The sequence below is a fragment of the Trachemys scripta genome, chromosome 10 (assembly GCF_013100865.1).
Source record: "Trachemys scripta elegans isolate TJP31775 chromosome 10, CAS_Tse_1.0, whole genome shotgun sequence".
In the NCBI taxonomy this organism is placed as follows: Eukaryota; Metazoa; Chordata; order Testudines; family Emydidae; genus Trachemys; species Trachemys scripta.
This window is the reverse complement of record NC_048307.1, coordinates 81,834,950-81,853,773: the sequence shown is the minus strand read 5'-3', so window position 1 is coordinate 81,853,773 and position 18,824 is coordinate 81,834,950. Positions and strand designations below refer to the sequence as shown.

General features: G+C 46.1%; 1 protein-coding gene across 2 annotated transcripts in view; it reads left to right on the top strand.

Moving 5' to 3' along the window:
- The first annotated feature begins 17,206 nt into the window (after positions 1-17,206).
- Positions 17,207-18,824, top strand: part of ITGA11 (integrin subunit alpha 11) — a 151,232-nt gene continuing 149,614 nt past the window's right edge. For both annotated transcript variants that reach the window (XM_034784469.1, XM_034784470.1), the window contains exon 1: positions 17,207-17,382. In XM_034784469.1, the coding sequence (XP_034640360.1) occupies positions 17,331-17,382 (52 nt within the window). In that variant the 5' untranslated portion in view covers positions 17,207-17,330. The remainder of the gene's footprint in view (positions 17,383-18,824) is intronic.

The window sequence follows — 18,824 nt, the reverse complement described above, 5'->3', positions numbered from 1 at the left end:
TGGGGAGAGGATTCAGTGCTAGCAGAACTACGTTCCAAAAGATGAAATGCCAAAACTTTTGATAAAATCTCCAAGAGCATGACGGAGAGAGGCCACAATAGGGACTCACTACAGTGCTGCATGAAAGTTAAGGAGCTCAGACAAGCCTACCAGAAAACCAAAGAAGCAAACGGAAGGTCCGGGGCAGAGCTGCAGACATGCCGCTTCTACGCTGAGCTGCATGCAATTCTCGGGGGGGCCGCCACCACTACCCCACCCCTGACCGTGGATTCTGAGGCGGGGGTAATCTCAGCTATGCCTGAGGATTATGCAGATGGGGAAGATGAGGAGGAGGAGGACGAGCTTGCAGAGAGCACACAGCACTCCGTTCTCCCCAACAGCCAGGATCTTTTTCTCAGCCTGACTGAAGTACCCTCCCAACCCTCCCAAGGCAGTATCCAAGACCATGACCCCATGGAAGGGACCTCAGGTGAGTTTACCTTTTAAAATATAAAACATGGTTTAAAAGCAAGCGTTTTTTAATGATTAATTTGACCTGAGGACTTGGGATGCATTCACGGCCAGTTAAAAGTCTGTTAACGTGTCTGGGGATGGAGTGGAAATCCTCCAGGGACATCTCCATGAAGCTCTCCTGGAGGTACTCCAAAAGCCTTTCCACAAGGTTTCTGGGCAGTGCAGCCTTATTCCGTCCTCCATGGTAGGACACTTGACCACGCCATGCTAGTAGCAAGTAATCTGGTATCACTGCATGACAAAGCCTGGCAGCGTATGGTCCCGGTGTTTGCTGGCATTCAAGCAACATCCGTTCTTTATCTCACTGTGTTATCCTCAGGAGAGTGATATCGTTCATGGTAACCTGGTTGAAATAGGGGAATTTAATTAAGGGGACAGAGGTGGCCGTTCCTACTGGGCTGTTTGTCTGTGGCTGAAAAGAAATCCTTCCCTGCAGTTAGCCAAGCGGGGGGGTGGGGGAGAGAAGGAAATATTGGCTCTGAGCTTTTCGCGTTTGGCTGGCAGGGATCTTCCCTGATACCAGCCACGCAGTGGGGGGAGGGGTAAAGCGATGGGGGGGAGGGGGTTAGTTTGGTTTCTGCTGGGATCTTCCCTGATACCAGCCACGCAGTGGGGGGGAGGGATAAAGTGATCATCCCAGAGAATTGGATCGGGGGTGGGGGTAGTTTGGTTTCTGCTGCTGCACGTTAACAGGAAAACCGCAGCACTCAACGGGCTTTGCTTGGTATGTGCGAAAGCAGGGCGTTGCTTTTCTGAAGGCTACAGAAGCCGAAAGACAATGGCTTACCATGGCCGCATGCAAGCTGAATTCTGTTGCCCAGACCTGCGTCTGTGCTCTCTAACACCAAAGCCACAGGCACTCAATATTAAGATGCAAAATGCGACCTTGTACCGAAATCACATGTGCTACGTAATGTGAATAGTGTTGTTCACCGTGAAAGAGTATAAGCATTGTTCTGTAAAATGTATCTTTTTAAATACTTCTCTCTCTTTTTTCTCTCCCTCCTGCAGCTGCACATTTTTCAAGCCTCCCTCCTCCTGAGAAGGCTATCTCAGATAAGGAGGTGAAAAAAAAGGACGAGAGACGAGATGTTCTCTGAAATCATGGAATCGACCCTCAATGAAAGAGCTCATCTGAATGAGTGGAAGGACGCAGTTTCAAAGTACAGGAAAGAGGCCAGTGAACTTGAGGACAGGAGGGGCCAACGTGAGGACATGAGGGACCAACATGAGGAAAGAAGGGACCAACGTGAGGACAGGAGAGACACTCAAGATGAGAGGTAGCAGCAGGAAGATCAGAGGAGGCAGGATGCAATGCTGGGGCTGCTGCGTGAGCAAACGGACATGCTCCAGCGTCTGGTGGAGCTTCAGGAACGGCAGCAGGATCACAGACTGCCGCTGCAGACCCTATATGACCACCCTCCCCATGTTCCATAGCCTCCTCACCCAGACGTGTAAGAACGCGGGGGGGGGGGGGGGGGAGGAGGGCGGCTCTGTGCACCCTCCCATTCCACCCCAGTGGACAGCCCAACCAAAACGCTGTCATTACTTTGAACTTTTTTAGTGGCCTTTTCCTTCCCTCCTATCCTCCTCCCAAACCCCACCCGGGCTACCTTGTCAGTTCTCTCCCTTTTTTTATAATCAATGAATAAAGAATAAATGATTTTTAAATTATAGTGACTTTATTTCCTTAGAAAGCAAGCTGTGATTGAAGGGGGAGGGTGGGTTGCTTACAGAGAAGGACTCAAGGGGTGGGTTTTCATCAAGGGGAAGCAAACAGAACTTTCACACCGTAGCCTGGCCAGTCATGAAACTGGTTTTCAAAGTTTCTCTGATGCGCAGCGCTTCCTGGTGTGCTCTTCTAATCGCCCTGGTGTCTGGCTGCGCATAATCAGTGGCCAGGCAATTTGCCTCAGCCTCCCACCCTGCCATAAAGGTCTCCCCCTTACTCTCACAGAGATTGTGGAGAACACAGCAAGCAGCAATAACAATGGGAATATTGGTTTGGCTGAGGTCTGAGCAAGTCAGTAAAGTGCACCAGCGTCCCTTTAAATGTCTAAATGCACATTCTACCACCATTCTGCACTTGCTCAGCCTGTAGTTGAACAGCTCCTGACTCCTGTCCAGGCTGCCTGTGTATGGCTTCATGAGCCATGGCATTAAGGGGTAGGCTGGGTCCCCAAGGATAACTATTGGCATTTCAACACCCCCAATGGTTATTTTCTGGTCTGGGAAGTAAGTCCCTTGCTGCAGCCATTTAAACAGAGTAGTGTTCCTGAAGACACGAGCGTCATGAACCCTTCCTGGCCAGCCCACGTTGATGTTGGTGAAACATCCCTTGTGATCCACCAGTGCTTGCAGCACCATTGAAAAGTACCCCTTGCGGTTTACGTACTGGGTACCCTGGTGCTCCGGTGCCAAGATAGGGATATGGGTTCCGTCTATTGCCCCACCACAGTTAGGGAATCTCACTGCGGCAAAGCCATCCACTACGACCTGCACATTTCCCAGTGTCACTACCTTTGGTAGCAGCAGGTCAGTGATTGCTTTGGCTACTCGCATCACAGCAGCCCCCACAGTAGATTTGCCCACTCCAAATTGATTCCCGACTGACCGGTAGCTGTCTGACGTTGTAAGCTTCCACAGGGTTATTGCCACTCGCTTCTCAACTGTGAGGGCTGCTCTCATCTTGGTATTGTGGCGCGTCAGGGCAGGGGACAGCAAGTCCCAAAGTTCCATGAAAGTGCCCTTACGCATGCAAAAGTTTCGCAGCCACTGGGAATCATCCCAGACCTGCAACACTATGCGGTCCCACCAGTCTGTGCTTGTTTCCCTTGCCCAGAATCGGCGTTCCATGGATAGAACCTGCCGCATTAACAACATGATCTCCAAAGCGCCGGGGCCCGCGGTTTGAGAGAATTCTGTGTCCGTGTCCATGTCCTCATCACTCTCGTCGCCACGCTGCAGTCGCCGCTTCCTCCTCGCCTGGTTTTTCTGGTCCTGGTTCAGCATAAACTGCACGAGAATGCGCGAGGTATTCATGACTGCTGTCTTGAACTGAGGGGCTCCATGCTTGCCGTGGTATGGCGTCTGCAGTGTTCACCCAGGAAAAAAGGCGCGAAACGGTTGTGTGCCGTTGCTTTCCCGGAGGGAGGGGGAGGATGTACCCAGAACCACCAGCGACAATGTTTTTTGCCCCATCAGGCATTGGGATCTCAACCCAGAATTCCAATGGGTGGGGGAGGCTGCGGGAACTATGGGATAGCTACCCACAGTGCAACGCTCCGGAAGTCGACGCTAGCCTCGGTACATGGACGCGCACCGCCGAATTAATGTGCTTAGTGTGGCCGCGTGCACTCGACTTTATACAATCTGTTTCCAAAAATCGGTTTCTGTAAAATCGGAATAATCCCGTAGTGTAGACATACCCTTAGATGACTATGGAGATACAGTGCTCCCAATGCACATCAAACTACGCATAGTGAGCCAGACACCCATGCCTGGCCTTGAGCTAACAGTGTCTATGGCAAATGAATTTGACAAATAGTTCATGTGAACAAAATTCATCTGTGCACTGTTCACAGTGAGAATGTATTCAATTATTCAGTCTCCAGAATTTTCAGTTCAGGCTGTGTGATTACTCAGCTCGGTCACGTGGTATTGTTTTTGCTCTCTGATTTGATGATCTAATCTTTATAAATGGCTATTATAAAGTACTTTCATTTAGTCACACAACCAATTTTATTTCTTGATTAAACAAATTCATTCTGTTTCCGTTCCTCTCAATGAAGCTTCACGCACATGGATAGTTCGGAAGACTGAACAAAAAAGGGCCTGGATGTCACCAAATCAAAATAATATTCGGAATTCACAACCCTCCTGGTGAATGCTTTCCCGCACTATTCACCCAGATTTTCATGGAGTATCTAATTGGTTTGCATTCTTCTGCTGAAGGGCCAAAGCAGGTTGGTTTTGGCTTTAAAACCTCATCCTAAGTGTGGCTGGAATCTGATTTCCTTTTTGCCTGGGCCATTAGAATTTGTAGGGTAACTTAACCCTTAACAAGACACAGCAGAACCAGCCTGAGCTACTGTCCACTAATCTAGGAAAACTAGCCCTCACCCCAGGCGGGTTCTTCCCCCCTCGCAAGCACTGAGACTGCGCAGAACAAAAGAAGCCGTTTATTAAAAGGGAAAGGGAATCCTGCATTAATGTGGGAAAACACCTCAACCACCATCTGAAAGCTAGCGCCCCGAAGCAAACACCCACCCCACAATATATTGGGCAGTGTCCTTTGCCTCCGTTTCCCGCCTTGTGCTGTGAAAGTCTGATGAACGAATGTCCCTTTCATACATCACTCCCCTCTCCCTCCGCTGCACCCCACTCACAGTTTGTTGTCCTAGGTCAGCGAAGACCAGAATTCAGAATGCGTTCAGGCGGGTTTGCCGCCCACCCCTCCAAAGAGGTGCGGGGCACACGCCAAGCAATGTCTCTTCTGCTGCAGCCACTGTACTCCATCACTGCTTGCCACAGCTGTTGCCACACTATCTCTACCATTGCTGGGCACCTGCTGATGCTGTTGTCTCTGCTACCAGTCAGCTCTGCCACTTCTGCAATGCAGCATTCTGAGGGTCCACCACTTAGCCCAGCTCCTAGTGATTTCACTGGGGTGTGGGGAACCTCTCAGCCGCTGCCTCTTTGGTCTTTCAGTGCAACCCTCGGTCTAGGGCTCAGCTCATTAGTGATTTCAGCTCTAGGAATCGCTGAACAGAAACAAGGACTTTCAGATGAGTCCTATCAGCTCTGTCTTTAAACAGTGGAGCTGAGAAGGTCAAATAGTGTCTAGGGGTATGTCCAGATTGGCAGGTAGTGATCGATCTATCGGGGATCGATTTATCGCGTCTAGTGTAGATGCGATAAAATCGATCCCCAATCGCTCTGCCGTCGACTCCGGAACTCCACCATGGTGAGAGGTGGAAGCGGAGTCGACGGGGGAGCGGCAGCGGTCGACTCGCCACCGTCCTCACGGCCAGGTAAATCGACCTAAGATACTCCCACTTCAGCTATGCTATTCACGTAGCTGAAGTTGCCTATCTTAGGTCGACCCCTCCCACCCCAGTGTAGACCTAGCTTAGGAGTCTTTAGGCAGAGTCCATACCATCATGTAGGAACATCTCTCCCTACCCCCTCTCATTTTCACTGTGATTGGGCATCCCTCCCCTGCTGCTTAGCAAGTGAGGTTTGGTTTAGAGTGAGCCCCTCAATCCGGGCAGGCTAAGTACAGTTTGGCTGCCCTTTACTCATGCAATAAGGGTAACAGCATTTCATTCCCCCTGCGTTTAATGCTAAAGTGAATTGTAACCCAAAGACCAGCCAAAATTGATCACTTTGGCCAGGCAGCTCTGTCTGCCGAACGCCTCGGCAGAATAGAGGTGTGTAGGCAAATACGGTCTGCTCCTGACGTCTTTCCCCTCAATTTGTCACTAGGAATCAGGTGCTCGTTCAGACCCTGTGTAGAGTAACATAAAAAAGGTTTCAGTTATGCCCCATCTCTGTTTTTACTACTATTAGAATGAGCTACTGAATCAACATTCAACAAACCAACTCTGAATTCATTTGGTAGGATCAGTGTCTGCACGTGACTAGCCGTCTCAACGTACAGTACAGTATGCAGAGATGAACAGCAGGCCACCATTATCCCGGGATGGACCAGTCTAGTCCAATTATTGCAGGTGTATTTTGGATGATATTTCTGTTTTTCCTCTCCTGGTGCCAGGCGTTGCTTCCTGACTGGGGGGGCTTCCTCTACACCCAATAGGTGAATTGCATTCAGCACTAGCAATCTATGGGATTTGCTAATGGATTGCATGTGCTGAACATGATGCATTGTGTAGCCACTTCTAAAATTGTCATTAAGTCACCATTGATGCTAACTCCATGAGAAACACCTACATGGTAACCTGCATCACTGATTTCCCATTACCTCCCAATTACTATAGGATTAGTTTGTCTTTTTATGAACGCAGTCCTTACGATGAAGGATGATTGCATGTTTCTGGTGCAGCTGATGGTTAAAATACCTCACAGAATATCCCAGTTCTTCTGACATTTGTATTAATTTATTGCAGCCTTTTTGTTTTCGTTCCTAGACTCTGTTTCTTTACATTCCCTGTATCCTAGTTTAATGCTTCAAAAACCCAAAGAACACAAGCCTTCAGCGTATCAAGCATCAATTGTGAGGATGTGTCTGCAGGAGGACAACCCGGAGTTTAGGAAAGAAACGAGCGTGTGTGTGTGAAAAAATGTACAATGAACTTCTGTGACTCTCTGCTAGCTTCTGAGTATCTTGCGATGGAGGGCAAATAAGATCGTGCAGAGCCAGGAGGTTGATAGAAGTGGGCTTTCTTCCAACTCGGGATGGGCTAGGGTGGGCGTCTGCGTTCAGCTCTGGATCCAATCTAGGCAAGTTTGGTCTGGGAGTCGGGGCCGAGGCATTGTGTGTATAAATCAAAAGTTTGGGACTTAAAATTAGTCCTTTATTTTCCTCGGAAAGTCTATTGAAGTATATTTCCATTCGGCAAGCCGTGTGGTGGTATTGCGTCATTCATATTTTTAGTGATTATATAGTAAGAGCCTAATTCTCCCCAGTGGGAGAGTTCAGGATTAAGGGCTACAACATTGACTCCTTAGTAAATTAATTAAATAACGTCAAATTCTGCCCTGTTACACTGGTGTGAATCTAGAGTCTTTCCACTTACAACAGAGAGAGCCTCCAGCTTTACATCAATGTAACTGAGAGCAGCGTGTTTCCCATGGCGGTGTTTTAGCATAGTAACTGGATTACCCACGACTTAATTCCAAGAAATTAATGATTCATTCCCTTGATGAAAACCAATTCTACCTAATTCAGCTACAGAGATTTAACATAAATTACTGAACATTTCTTGCCGAAAGGAAACGTTCCTTTACTTTTTAGTGGATAAAACACAGTATTGTAGGCTAATTCATTTGAGCAGCAAACGATGAGTCAAGCAATTAAAATGAGCCCCAGCTTTAGGGGTTGGGTGTAGCCTTGGTAATGCTGAAATCTCATGAGTTTTCTGCTATTGTGGACAAACAATCCAAGTAAACTGCTGGTGTCACAAATTTTTGTTGCTTTCACATGGGATCTGGTCCCCTGTTCTGGCCTGGAACTGAAACCTTCAGTTCAGGTCCAGATCTACGAATTTCTTAGATTTATATTTCACAAATGACCAGGGTGACTCCCCCAACCAAGGGAGGGTGGAACAAACTGATTGGATGGGTTACTTTCATTTCTCCGCTGCCTCTATGCTTTTTGGCTGCTCACCGTGGATTTTTTTAAGGCTCTGGTATTTCTTAACACAAATGTAGTGGGGTAGGTAGGCAGGACCTGACACAAAACTTGGATTCAGATTTTTAACACCAAGGAGTTTGGATGTTTTTTTAGCCTGTTAGAGAGAATGGCCAGTTGAATTTAGGGGTCAGACCCTTAACCCCTCCAGACCTCCAGAGCTCAGAAGAAGGACTGGCTGAAAACTCTTCATCAAATTTTTTTCCAATGGAAAATTAGGCTTTTGACAAAACCAGATTTATTGCAAAAACTGTTGGCTTTATGCAGAAAAAATCGAGTTTTTTTTGTCAAGACCAAAATCTTCATCTTCCGCCGAAAATTTTCAGTGTTTGGCTGAAAATTTTGGGTCTTGTAAAAACAAGAAAATGACAAAAACAACTCCTCCCCCGTCCCCTCCCCCCCCAAAAAAAACAAGTTAAATTTTCTGCAGGAGAAAAAAAAAAAATTTTCCCATCAGCTCTGTTCAGAGGTGTTTAGAGCCAAGGTTTTATTTCTGTCACGTCTCTGGCTGTTGGTGGGAGTTAAGGGACGGAGTCAATGGCAAAGCCTCCAAGTGAGTGTGTCAATTTATTAGGCTCGTGATTAACTTGGGGGAATGACTCCAAAAAGTGCCTGCAATGTGCACAGAACCTCTCATTCCTGTCATCTGAGAACCTGCTGAGAACCAGGAGTGGGCAACCCCCCTGAGGAGCTGGCAAGAACAAAGGGCATGAGAGTAGAGAATGCAGGGGGGCCAGGAAGTCATCAACTATACAGGGAAGGAGGGAAAAGGGAGCATTGGCAGAAGCTCATATACTATGGTCAAGAGGTTGTTGTGGGCATTGCATGCAAGTAACGGATGGAGCTGCTACTGGGAACTACTCTGCAAGTATTCTTTGCATTACTGTAGCACCTGGTAACCCTAGTCAAGGACCAGGAACCCATTGTGCAAGGCTCTGTACAAACACAGAACAAAAAGGACAGACCCTGCCCCCTGGCGCTTACCGTCTATCAAGAGACAATAGCTGGATATAGATGGTTGTAGTCTGAATGAAATCAGCAGAATATAGGAGTTTGGAAATGTAGCAGCGGAATAAATCAGAAGCATGATCTGTTGTTCAAATCTAAAAACCTCTACCAGATGTGGCAGTCCAGTATGGAAAGAAAAATATACACAAGGTTCACAGGAAGTATATGATAGCACATTTGTATTCTGCCATCAATATCGCTAGCTTTTGTTAGAGACGAACCCCCCACCCATCTTTTTCACTCTGTTGTAAAAGAAATAAATTGTACTATCACTGTAATTGCTTTTACAAAGCCAAAAAAAAGTGGCAAAGTTTTTCCTAGTCTAGTTCCAAACATCTGATGGTTTTTGTTATGGGATCAATTGTTTCTTTCCACAATCAGTTATTTCTGCGGGAGATGTTTATACCCTATCTATCTGCATTTCCCACAAGGAAACATTGCTATCAGCTCACAAATTTTCCTCCAAAATGTATAAAAACTTTGAGACTCTCCAGCGTTGCTGCTGCTGTTTTCACTAAGAATCATAATCAACTGCTGCGATTTTCAAAAAAAAAATCTGCTCTTTCTGTTTAAATACTAAACTTTGGCAGAGGGAGAGCGTATCCTTTTGATGGCTGCATCCTCTTCTCCTTGCTCGAATATGAACATGCGTAAATCTAACCCCAGTCACTGGGGAGATGCGTTCAGCTCAAATCTGGCTCCATTGTAGTGAAAAAAAAATTGAAAATTACTATCTGGCCTGGATTAAATAGAGCGCTGAATAGGACAATGATCCAAATATAAAATGGGAAGATAGTTCTTAATTTGCACCAACTCTTTCCTCCTGCAGGATTAATCACATTGGATGACTAGCAATGAAAATCTTCTTTTTCAGGTTTCTTTAACCCAGGATAACCTATGCTGTTTAATTTTCCAGAAGAGAACAGTGCAACGTCACCATAACAGCTCAGATTTTCTGAAGTGATTTCGTTTCCAGGTCCCTCCCTTGTCATTATTTCCTTCCCTTTTTCCCCATAGATCATTTCAGTTAACAGCTGTTTACATTTTGAAAGTATTACATCAATATTATCACAATGAAGCTTTATTTTCCTTTGAACTTCTGGCATTTCTAGTTCATGCAAAGAAGATCAGTAATATTAAGATGTCTGAACGTGATTTCTAATAACACAGCAAAAAAGACTCCTCATAACAATATAGCCATATGAATCACTGTAAAATGCGAACTATGCAAACACTGGCGTTTCAGAAGATCTACCAAATAAGATTACATCCTGCATTAATTGATGAATCATTCTGAAGAGTGGATAAAATTCAGAGATTGGCAAGCTTCTTACAGCCAATTCACAAGCAGAAAAAGAGACAAAATTTATCTAAGCGAAATTCTTCACCCCGCTCTACCTAAACAATTTGAGAAAAAGATTCTCTTTGCCTTCAGAGCTGGTTTTAAACTCAAAACCTATGAGGATCAACACAATCATCTCCCATCCTTTCGCTGTTATTGGGGTAAACATGAGGTAACATGGCGTCCTCGGATGTTGAAATAGTCTGTATGATAAGAGAAGAGGCTTACAGAATTGCTCATCTGCAGTAACTTTTGGTGGCAGATTAGAGCAAGGGTCGGCAACGTGCGGCACGCGTGCCAAAGGCAGCATGCGGGCTGATTTCTAGTGGCACGCTGCTGCCAGCCGGGGTCCTGGCTGCCAGCCCCACTCATCCTGCTGCTGGCCTGGATTACGGAACCCCAGCCCAGCAGCTGGGGTGGATGGAACCTGGGCCGGCAGCGGGCTGAGTGGGGCTGGCAGCTGGGACCCTGGTCTGGGGTTCGGTCTGCTGCCCGCGCTGCCGGTCTGGCATGTGAAACCTTTTGCTGGCATGCGAAACCTTAAATTAATGAAGACTTGGCACACCACTTCCCACAGGTTGCCAACCCCTGGATTAGTGTGTGGTATGATCAGGCCTGATCACATGATACTTACATTCCCAGAGTGACAGAATTCCGTTGATCCTTTTGCCACGTGCCACTTTCCCCAAGTTCCAGAACATTGGGCTGAGAGGGCGGGGCAGGCGCCCTTATGAGAAGACTGGGGGTAGAAGGTTGTTGCTAGGAAGTTCGTATCAGATGGGGCGCCCCAGAACATCTGTGAATCTAGACCCCCATTTGTGAAACTCTTGTGAGTTAGGAATTGTCACACCAAGAACAGAATGGTCTGCAGCAACCTCTTGAGTCATTTATACTGGGCCAAAGCGAAAGGGTTTTTTCAGCCCCTTTTCTTAGCTCTTCTCTATTGGGAATTCCCTGCAACTGCAACCACTTTAAACCATGGGAGACCCTGGAAATTTCTGTTTCTGCTTCCACTGCTCACTTTCTAGAGGCAATTATCCCAAAGCTTAGCTATTATCTGAGTTTTCCATAAAGAGTGTTAGCATCGTTAATGAGTATGATGTGAACTCTGGGAAAGTGCTGGATTGTTCTTCTGTCCTGAAAGCAATGCAATTGGCACCCTTGGCACCAGTGGATAGTTAGGCAAACTCTGGGAACTGGAATACAGTCCATTCCGTCAATGGGCATGTCATGTGGGATTCCAGGTGCAGAATTACCAATGTTCTTGCCCAATTTTTAGTATTCTATCATGATTTGCTGCATTTATGGAACTCCTAGGTATTGCCAACTTTGTTTGAGAGGTTCCAGAAATACAGAGGATGGTTGTTTAGTAATCTTGGCAACTTTTACATGTTAATACTCAGGGAAAATGTTATATTGATTATTACTCTCTTTTTTCCAACTGGAAATGATTCATTGTGAACAAGTGGCTGGAGAAGTCAGTACCTTCTGCAGAAGCTCATTATGAGAAAACAAATAAAAACATTAGTGGAGTCGGACCCAGATTGCTTAGTAAATTGAATGGGATTCATATTTCTAAATAGGGTCCGGTAATGTATTTGCAACAGAATCATAGAAATGTAGGGCTGGAAAAGACCTTGGGAAGTCATCAAGTCCAGCCCCTTGCACTGAGGCAGGGCCAAGTCAATCTTTGAAAGTTTCCAAGTGTTTCCATGTTGCACATTAGACAATCTTGTCGTGAGGGTTTGGTTGGCCAGAACGTTCACATTAATATGCCCACTGTTTGCTGTGCGGGGTCTCAGTTACCCAACCAGTGAACGTGGGCAGTTTGCTGTCACAAGCTACAAACCCTGCCTTTCCCCACATGACAACTGATGTATCTGAATGTACCTGCCCACGTTTCTTTCTGCGTGTGTCACCTTGATCCCCCAGTGAGTACCGTAGAGCGATTATGAAGACATTTTTATAGTACAGCTATGTTGTCCACTAGAGAATCTGAATTTGGGTGGGAAATTTGTACTAGATTTGGAAGACCCTGGTTGACAAGGTGTATTGGCTAGTGATTCACATAGGGGACCGGAACTTGTTGGTTTTCTTCCTGGCTTGGCCTTGGACTAGCTTTGGGACCTTGGGCAAGTCGCTTCGGCCTCAATTGTGTCACAAAGACACAGCAGTGTATTGTTGTCCCACCCCAGGGCCATCTGAAGAAAGGACTGAATATTAAAGAGCCACAAGTTCCTGCCTGCCCCCCACTTCCTATAGCTTGTGTCAGCAATAAATTAGGATCCCACCTATGCTCGCTCAGTTGCCCGGACTGGTGCTTAGGCTCTACTCACTTGCTCCGAGCAGGAAAAGAGTAGTGAGTGCACAATGCCCATTCACTCCTGCATGCCTGGACCAAAGTCCAGGTAGTCCATTTAGGGAGGGTCTTCTCCCCATTGCATCCTGCACAGCTGCGCGGCCCGGGGCACAATATAGCCATTAACTTCTATGTGCTCTGTTTACCCAATCCGTATCATAGAATGTACCTAACTGCGAGGATCAACTGATGTTTCTACATACTTTGAGATTCTCCAGTAGGCGTAACTAAGTCTGAACAAAATGTTGCTAGGCTATTTTAATATTTTCTAACTCAAGATGATCTGGAATCGAAATCCTGGATTTGAAACCCCCCGAAGTTCAGATCTGGTTATAGTGGCAAACTTTGTGGCTTGGGCCCATTTTTTACTATCTATGGTTTTGATCATGTCTATAAGATCCAACCCTACCCACCCCATCCTGCTTTAGTCCACAGAACAAACTTATCATGCTGGTTTGCCTGCTGGCACTTGCTGTTCGATCTTACTGGAAGGAATGGGGAAAAAATTGCTCTTCTTTCTGGGTGTTATTTAGTCTGCTGTATTTCTTCCTCTCCCGAGCCTGGTCATAATTAAGATTTCATTGACCAGAGTAATGTCCTAGGATGTGTGTGTATATTTTAGCAATGCATGAACGAGGGGCTGTTTACTTGGATATCTCCCAGATGAGACAGTCACAGCAGCTAGGCAGTGCTAGCATAGGTCATGGTTACTTTCTGGAGGCTTTAGTTAGACTTTGTAGTCTCTTCTTTTCAACTATTAGTTTCAGAAACTTCCTCTGCCCCCGAAGCAGCAACATCTTACAATGAAAACCCTTCCTGAAAACCTCTCAAATGTCCATCACCTCCCACATATGGACTTGCCCTCAGTTAATAACAGCATTCACTGAAAACACACTTTGTGTAAACACTGAAAGCAAACCACATCTGCTAGAGTCATGGCAGGTCACAGCTATCGTTTCTGGAGAAAGTACTTGAGGGAACATTCCTATACTTGGCTGTCATGTAGTCCACAGACTCTTACCATGCAAGACGCTGGCAGTGTGGAGCTGGTGGTCCCCCTTTTCTGGAGAATTTAGATGATGACAGCAATTAATTACTTCTCATCTCAAAGCCACAGTTTACAGCAAGTACATTACCGCCCCGTTTATCCAGTAGTTGGAAGCAACCTCCAGATCTCTCAAACAGCCGTCCAGTTTAGAAAAGACCTAACCCCGGTGGGAGGTGGAGAAACGCAGGCCAGGCCATAGGGTGCAATGGCTGTCTAGCTTTGTACCCGGGAGGAGTTCAGAACTGAGCTTCATGTTTCTGGGAGTACAGGTAAAATAGGTTCAGTTAAATGGTGGTACAGGGGAAGACCTAGGAGGAAGTTATGGTTCATTGAGATTAATGCTCTCTCTCAAGTTGGGCCAGAGTCTGCCACTCTTGCAGTGAGAAATACTCTACTCTGCAAGTAGTCCCATTGATTTCAGTGGGACTATTCCTGGAGTAAGTTATTACTCAGTGGGAGTAAGGATTGTCAGTCTCATCAGACTGCATTGACTTCCGGTACACATTTGCTGCACCACTCCGAGGTTTAAGTTGATGCACGCATTCTAGTGGCATTGAAACCGAAGCATGACTGCAGCCTTTTGGACATTTGGGGCCAAACATCTTGTTAACAAGCAGATTTCAATCCAACGAAGAGCCCAAAAGCTGCAACTTCGAAGGAAGTTCTCAGTTAATTTTGCTATTCTAGTCAGTAATACTCAATCAAAGGGTATCGGTTTTTAATAACTCCTTTGTGTTTATTCAAACATTTTAGGAAGTGTTCAGAATACAAAGTAGAGAGACAAGGCCAGGAAGGTAATATCTTTCATTGGACCAACTTCTGTTGGGGAGAGAGAAAGAAGCTTTCAAGTCACACGGAACGGTACTTCAGGTCCTGGGTGGCTCGAGAGCTTGTCTCTCTCTCCAACAGAAGTTGGTCCTATACAAGATATTACCTCATCCAGCTTGTCTCTCTAATACCTTGGGACTGACTCGGCTACAATTACACTGCAGAATACAAAGTAGTGCGATAGGATTTGCAGTTTTTCCATACAACTGATTAAATCCATAGGTTTGCTGGTTGGTAACAGTGAAGTTCCCAGGGGACTTTTGGTTGCTGCTTAATGGTAACCCATCTTCCTTCTCTGAGCATTTTGTTCAGTAAAATATGGGACATCCTTTGACTTAGACACATAGTTTACTTGCTGTGTGTAATCCTGCTGACTTCACAGTGTGTAAAGTTATGCATGTGTGTAAGTCTTTGCAAAACTGGAGATTTACTGTGGCGCATTTTACTGGCCTGAGTCAAATATTACATGCCTCTAAACCACGTCGTCTCCTGTTCTTAGACCCTTACTGGGATCATGGGTTGTAATGTTGCATTTTTTATTTAAATTGAATAGTTCTTATCCACCACTGTCTTTTGTACTTCAGTTAGTCCATGGTTAAATTTCCTATGTACTTGTGTATTATTATGTATTTGAATACTTTCCTCTGTTTGTTACTCCCCAAAAATAATGATAACAAAAATCATATACTACAAAAAGAAAAGTATTGTTTCCCCTTAGCTGTTGATCTCCCTTGAAATTCTGATTTTTGGTCTCAAACTGACATGGGGAGAGGCAGGTGGGAAATTCAGGAAGAAAACGGACAATGCTTAATTTTATCAAAAAGCATTTAGCGCCTAGAAAAAACCGGACGCTAACAAATGAGAAGAGCATGCACACATTGGAAATGTTTTGGATTCTGCTGCTGCTTTGATCTCGGTTCCAACATTCATTCTCTCCAATCTGGAGTCCCCAAACGTGCATTTTCTGTGGAAAAAAGTGGAAAGAAATCAACTCTCCCAAATGTTCTGCTTCATCCAAGAATGTCTGGAGCAGAGCTTAACTTCTTTCTTCAGACCCTGTACCCGGTTTGAAAAATAGCCAATAGACAGAGATAAGAGTCTGACATTTGGACTAATTTCAAAAGATGGTGGTTTTATTAAGCGGGAGGAGGGAATTATTTAGGCCTTGTCCTCTCCATCTTCTGCTTATAAGGACCAACTTTCTATGCGTGGAACGTCCCTTTCACAATCTCATTTGTCAGCAACAAGACCCGTTCTGCTGGCTGGCATTGTGCTTTAACAGAGATCCCACCGTGCAAATGGTAGTTCTGGTAGCTAGATTCTGCAGGGCTCCCTTTTGCAGCCAAAGTGTTGGGTTCCAAGAGGTTTGAGGAGAAGGCCTCTGGGATCAAATCTCGTGTAAACGAGATCTTTTTGTTATCTCTTTATTTGTACAGAAAGGAGAAAAGCGTGCTGCAGCAGCAGCAAGAAGAGCTGACATGATCTTATCACAAACCCCGCTGATTTGTATTCATGGCTAATCTGAATGCAAGGCCAGATCCAAAGCTGTTAGAAATCAGAGTGACACTGATTTACCCTGGCTGACAATCTGGCACGCCAAGTCTAGGTCTTACTATAAAAGCCCCTTACTGGGTTGGGACTTGACTGCCTGTGAATGTTACCTAGATAGGTATAGCTACATCATCCGTGTAGAGCCAAGACGGGCTCTCTAGTGATGGGTGGTGGGACCCCCGCGGTGGAACTCCATGCCCAGGGAGATTAGATTGACCCTGAGTTGAGCGGTGTTCAGCTCAAAGAGGGAGGCTGTCTTTCTCGATAAAGCCACCTCCACAGTCATCATGACTCTTCCACACCAAAACGACCAGCTCCGCCAACCCTGTGGGAGGTGGTCAGGGAGCAGAGCAGCCTTTGGATTTTGCTGGGCTTGGCTGGTGAATGCAGCCGAACTGCCGTAGATAAGTTAGATCCGCGCAGTCGTTACTGGGCTGATGGTGACCAAGCGAAGCAGCACTTTGTGCACAGCTGAGGGGACAATCGGGTCTTGGGGGATTCATCTCGGAGAGTCAGGGGATGATCATTGCCACTGGACAATTGGGAAGCCTTTCTCTCTCCCTGGTCCCCTGGGAGCTTCCCGGCTATGTTGTTCTAGGTGCCTGGCTGGGAGGCAAGCACAAACTTTAGGCTGTAGCAAAAAGTGCTGAATAACAATGAGACAAAACTTAGCCTGACCACTCCCCAGGCAGGCGTTTTCAATAGAGAGCGGCACTGTTCCAGGTACAGCCAGGTCAGTCCCTCAGGAACAATTCCCTGCTAAGCCCTGACACCCAAGTGCACGGTTCTCTCTCCTACCTACCAGGAAGCGTAATTAGAATAGATCTTAGCAGACGATAAATTCAATGGCTCAGATTGAACCCTGGTGTAACTCTCCAGTGGCCAGCAGGGTCAAGAGCCAGCGCTGATCTCGGCTTCAGCTATATTATTGTGTCATCAGAAATTATTATTCTGTGTAGGAAGAAATAATCTTTCCTTGCCATGGGTGGCATAAGTGCCCTCCCATTGCCTGTCTCTCGAGGCTGCCCAAGCCGGGGCATCTGAGTGTGAAGTCTGCGGGAGAGGGGCCCTGGCAGGACAGGCAGTCAGGGTGGACTCTCTGCAAAGCCTGTCCTCTCTTCAGTCCTCTTGTACTGTACCTCCTACAAGTTAACTTGTCCCTCCCACTCCTTCCCAATGAGCAGCTTCTGGCAGGGAGCTGGGAAAGGCTGGGGATAAGTGGAAGCTTTTTTCAGAGTAAGGCTACCACTCTGGCTCGGTGCCTCAAGCGGATGGTAGGGGTAGGGTACCAGAAGCCTCTAGCACTCACATGGACTTCTACAGAGGGCTCTTTGTAGCCTGGGCTCTCAGCCTCCTACCAGGTAAGCTCCCTCCCCTCTCTACCATCTGCTGAACTCTGGAAAGCTTCTCTTAGGGCTGAAGGCACCGGCGGCAGCAAGCAGCTTTAAAAAGGGGGGGAAATAGCTTTTTGCTTATGTTGGCAATCAAAGGAAAAAGAGCCTGAGAAAGCCACCGTTTAATAAGGCCGTGGGTCAGTTAGTGAAAGGTCTACAGTAAACGAGGAGGGGTAAAGGAGGGGATTTTTCTCCAGAAAGTGAAAAGGGATAAAATCTTTCACTCGGCTCCTGAGGGATGACTGGGAATGAAGGCGAGAGAACTCTTTTCGGTAAAGCACTCTCAGCTCCTCATCTGGGTTACAGTTGCCTGTGGGATTAGTTTGTATCTTTTTTTTTTTTTCCTTAAGGAGAAAATACTTTAAAACAAAAATGAATTCTCTACGACTGTGCTAAGTTTGGGGTTGTACTGGCAGCTTGTCTTCCGCAGCACAAAAGGGGGCTGGGCATGGGGAAGGTGTCAGGGACTAAATAACCTCTGGGTGCTGCGATTTTAGGTGCTCATTTCATTTTAAGATGTGAGTTTGCAGCCTTCCTTCACATCTGGTTCAGTGCGTGGCTGCATAAGCCATATTGAGTTACAAGGGGGCGGCGGGGGGGGGGGGGTTCTGCTTATTGTTGGCCACATGCCTGTGAGTTTAAGTTCAGTTGTTACAGAAAGTGAGTCCCTGCAGTAGTCAGTTTTGCTGCAATTAGACTAGCCAGCTTTCCATGCACAGCCTACCTCAGGAGCAAAGGGGACTGTGTCTCCGCTTTGAGCTTTAGAACAAAAAGAAATCTTTCTACCAGCTAGTAAAAAGTTGCTACTGTTGCTAACTAAATTACGCACAGCAATATGATGCTAAGAGCCGCACTGGGATCTCTTGTGATACTGTAAACACTTCTAAACATCCTGAGGGAATGCGTATCTATTTTTTCTAATTGCACAATTACTTGATAATCTATGGAAAGCTGCAAGGACGCTGCCTTTCTTTGCCTAATAGAGAACATGTGTCTATGCCTTGCACGTGGACAAAATGTTGTCCGCTTTGCACACAACTCTAAGTGAGATCTGAGAGGTTTTCACTTTGGACAGCATTCTGTGGTTACTTGCTGCATTTTGGAGATATTACTACTTACTGTTTTTTTCAGACTACGGCAGACTTGCCTTTGAAAATAGGTGGATCAAGTTGCTCTGACATTTGGACAATAGGCACTATACTTAAAACTGTGCTTACGTGTACTTTAAAGTCTGCAGCTTAAACTCTTTAAGGAGATCGAGTTATAGACTTGGTTTTATTTTATATTTTTAGACTCGACTTATGGAACACTGTACATTTTTGGATCTTTGCCTGCAGGCCACACAAATAAATTTAAACCTGGCTATTCCGTTATACGTACACTCCAGATGCCATAGTGACATCTGCTGG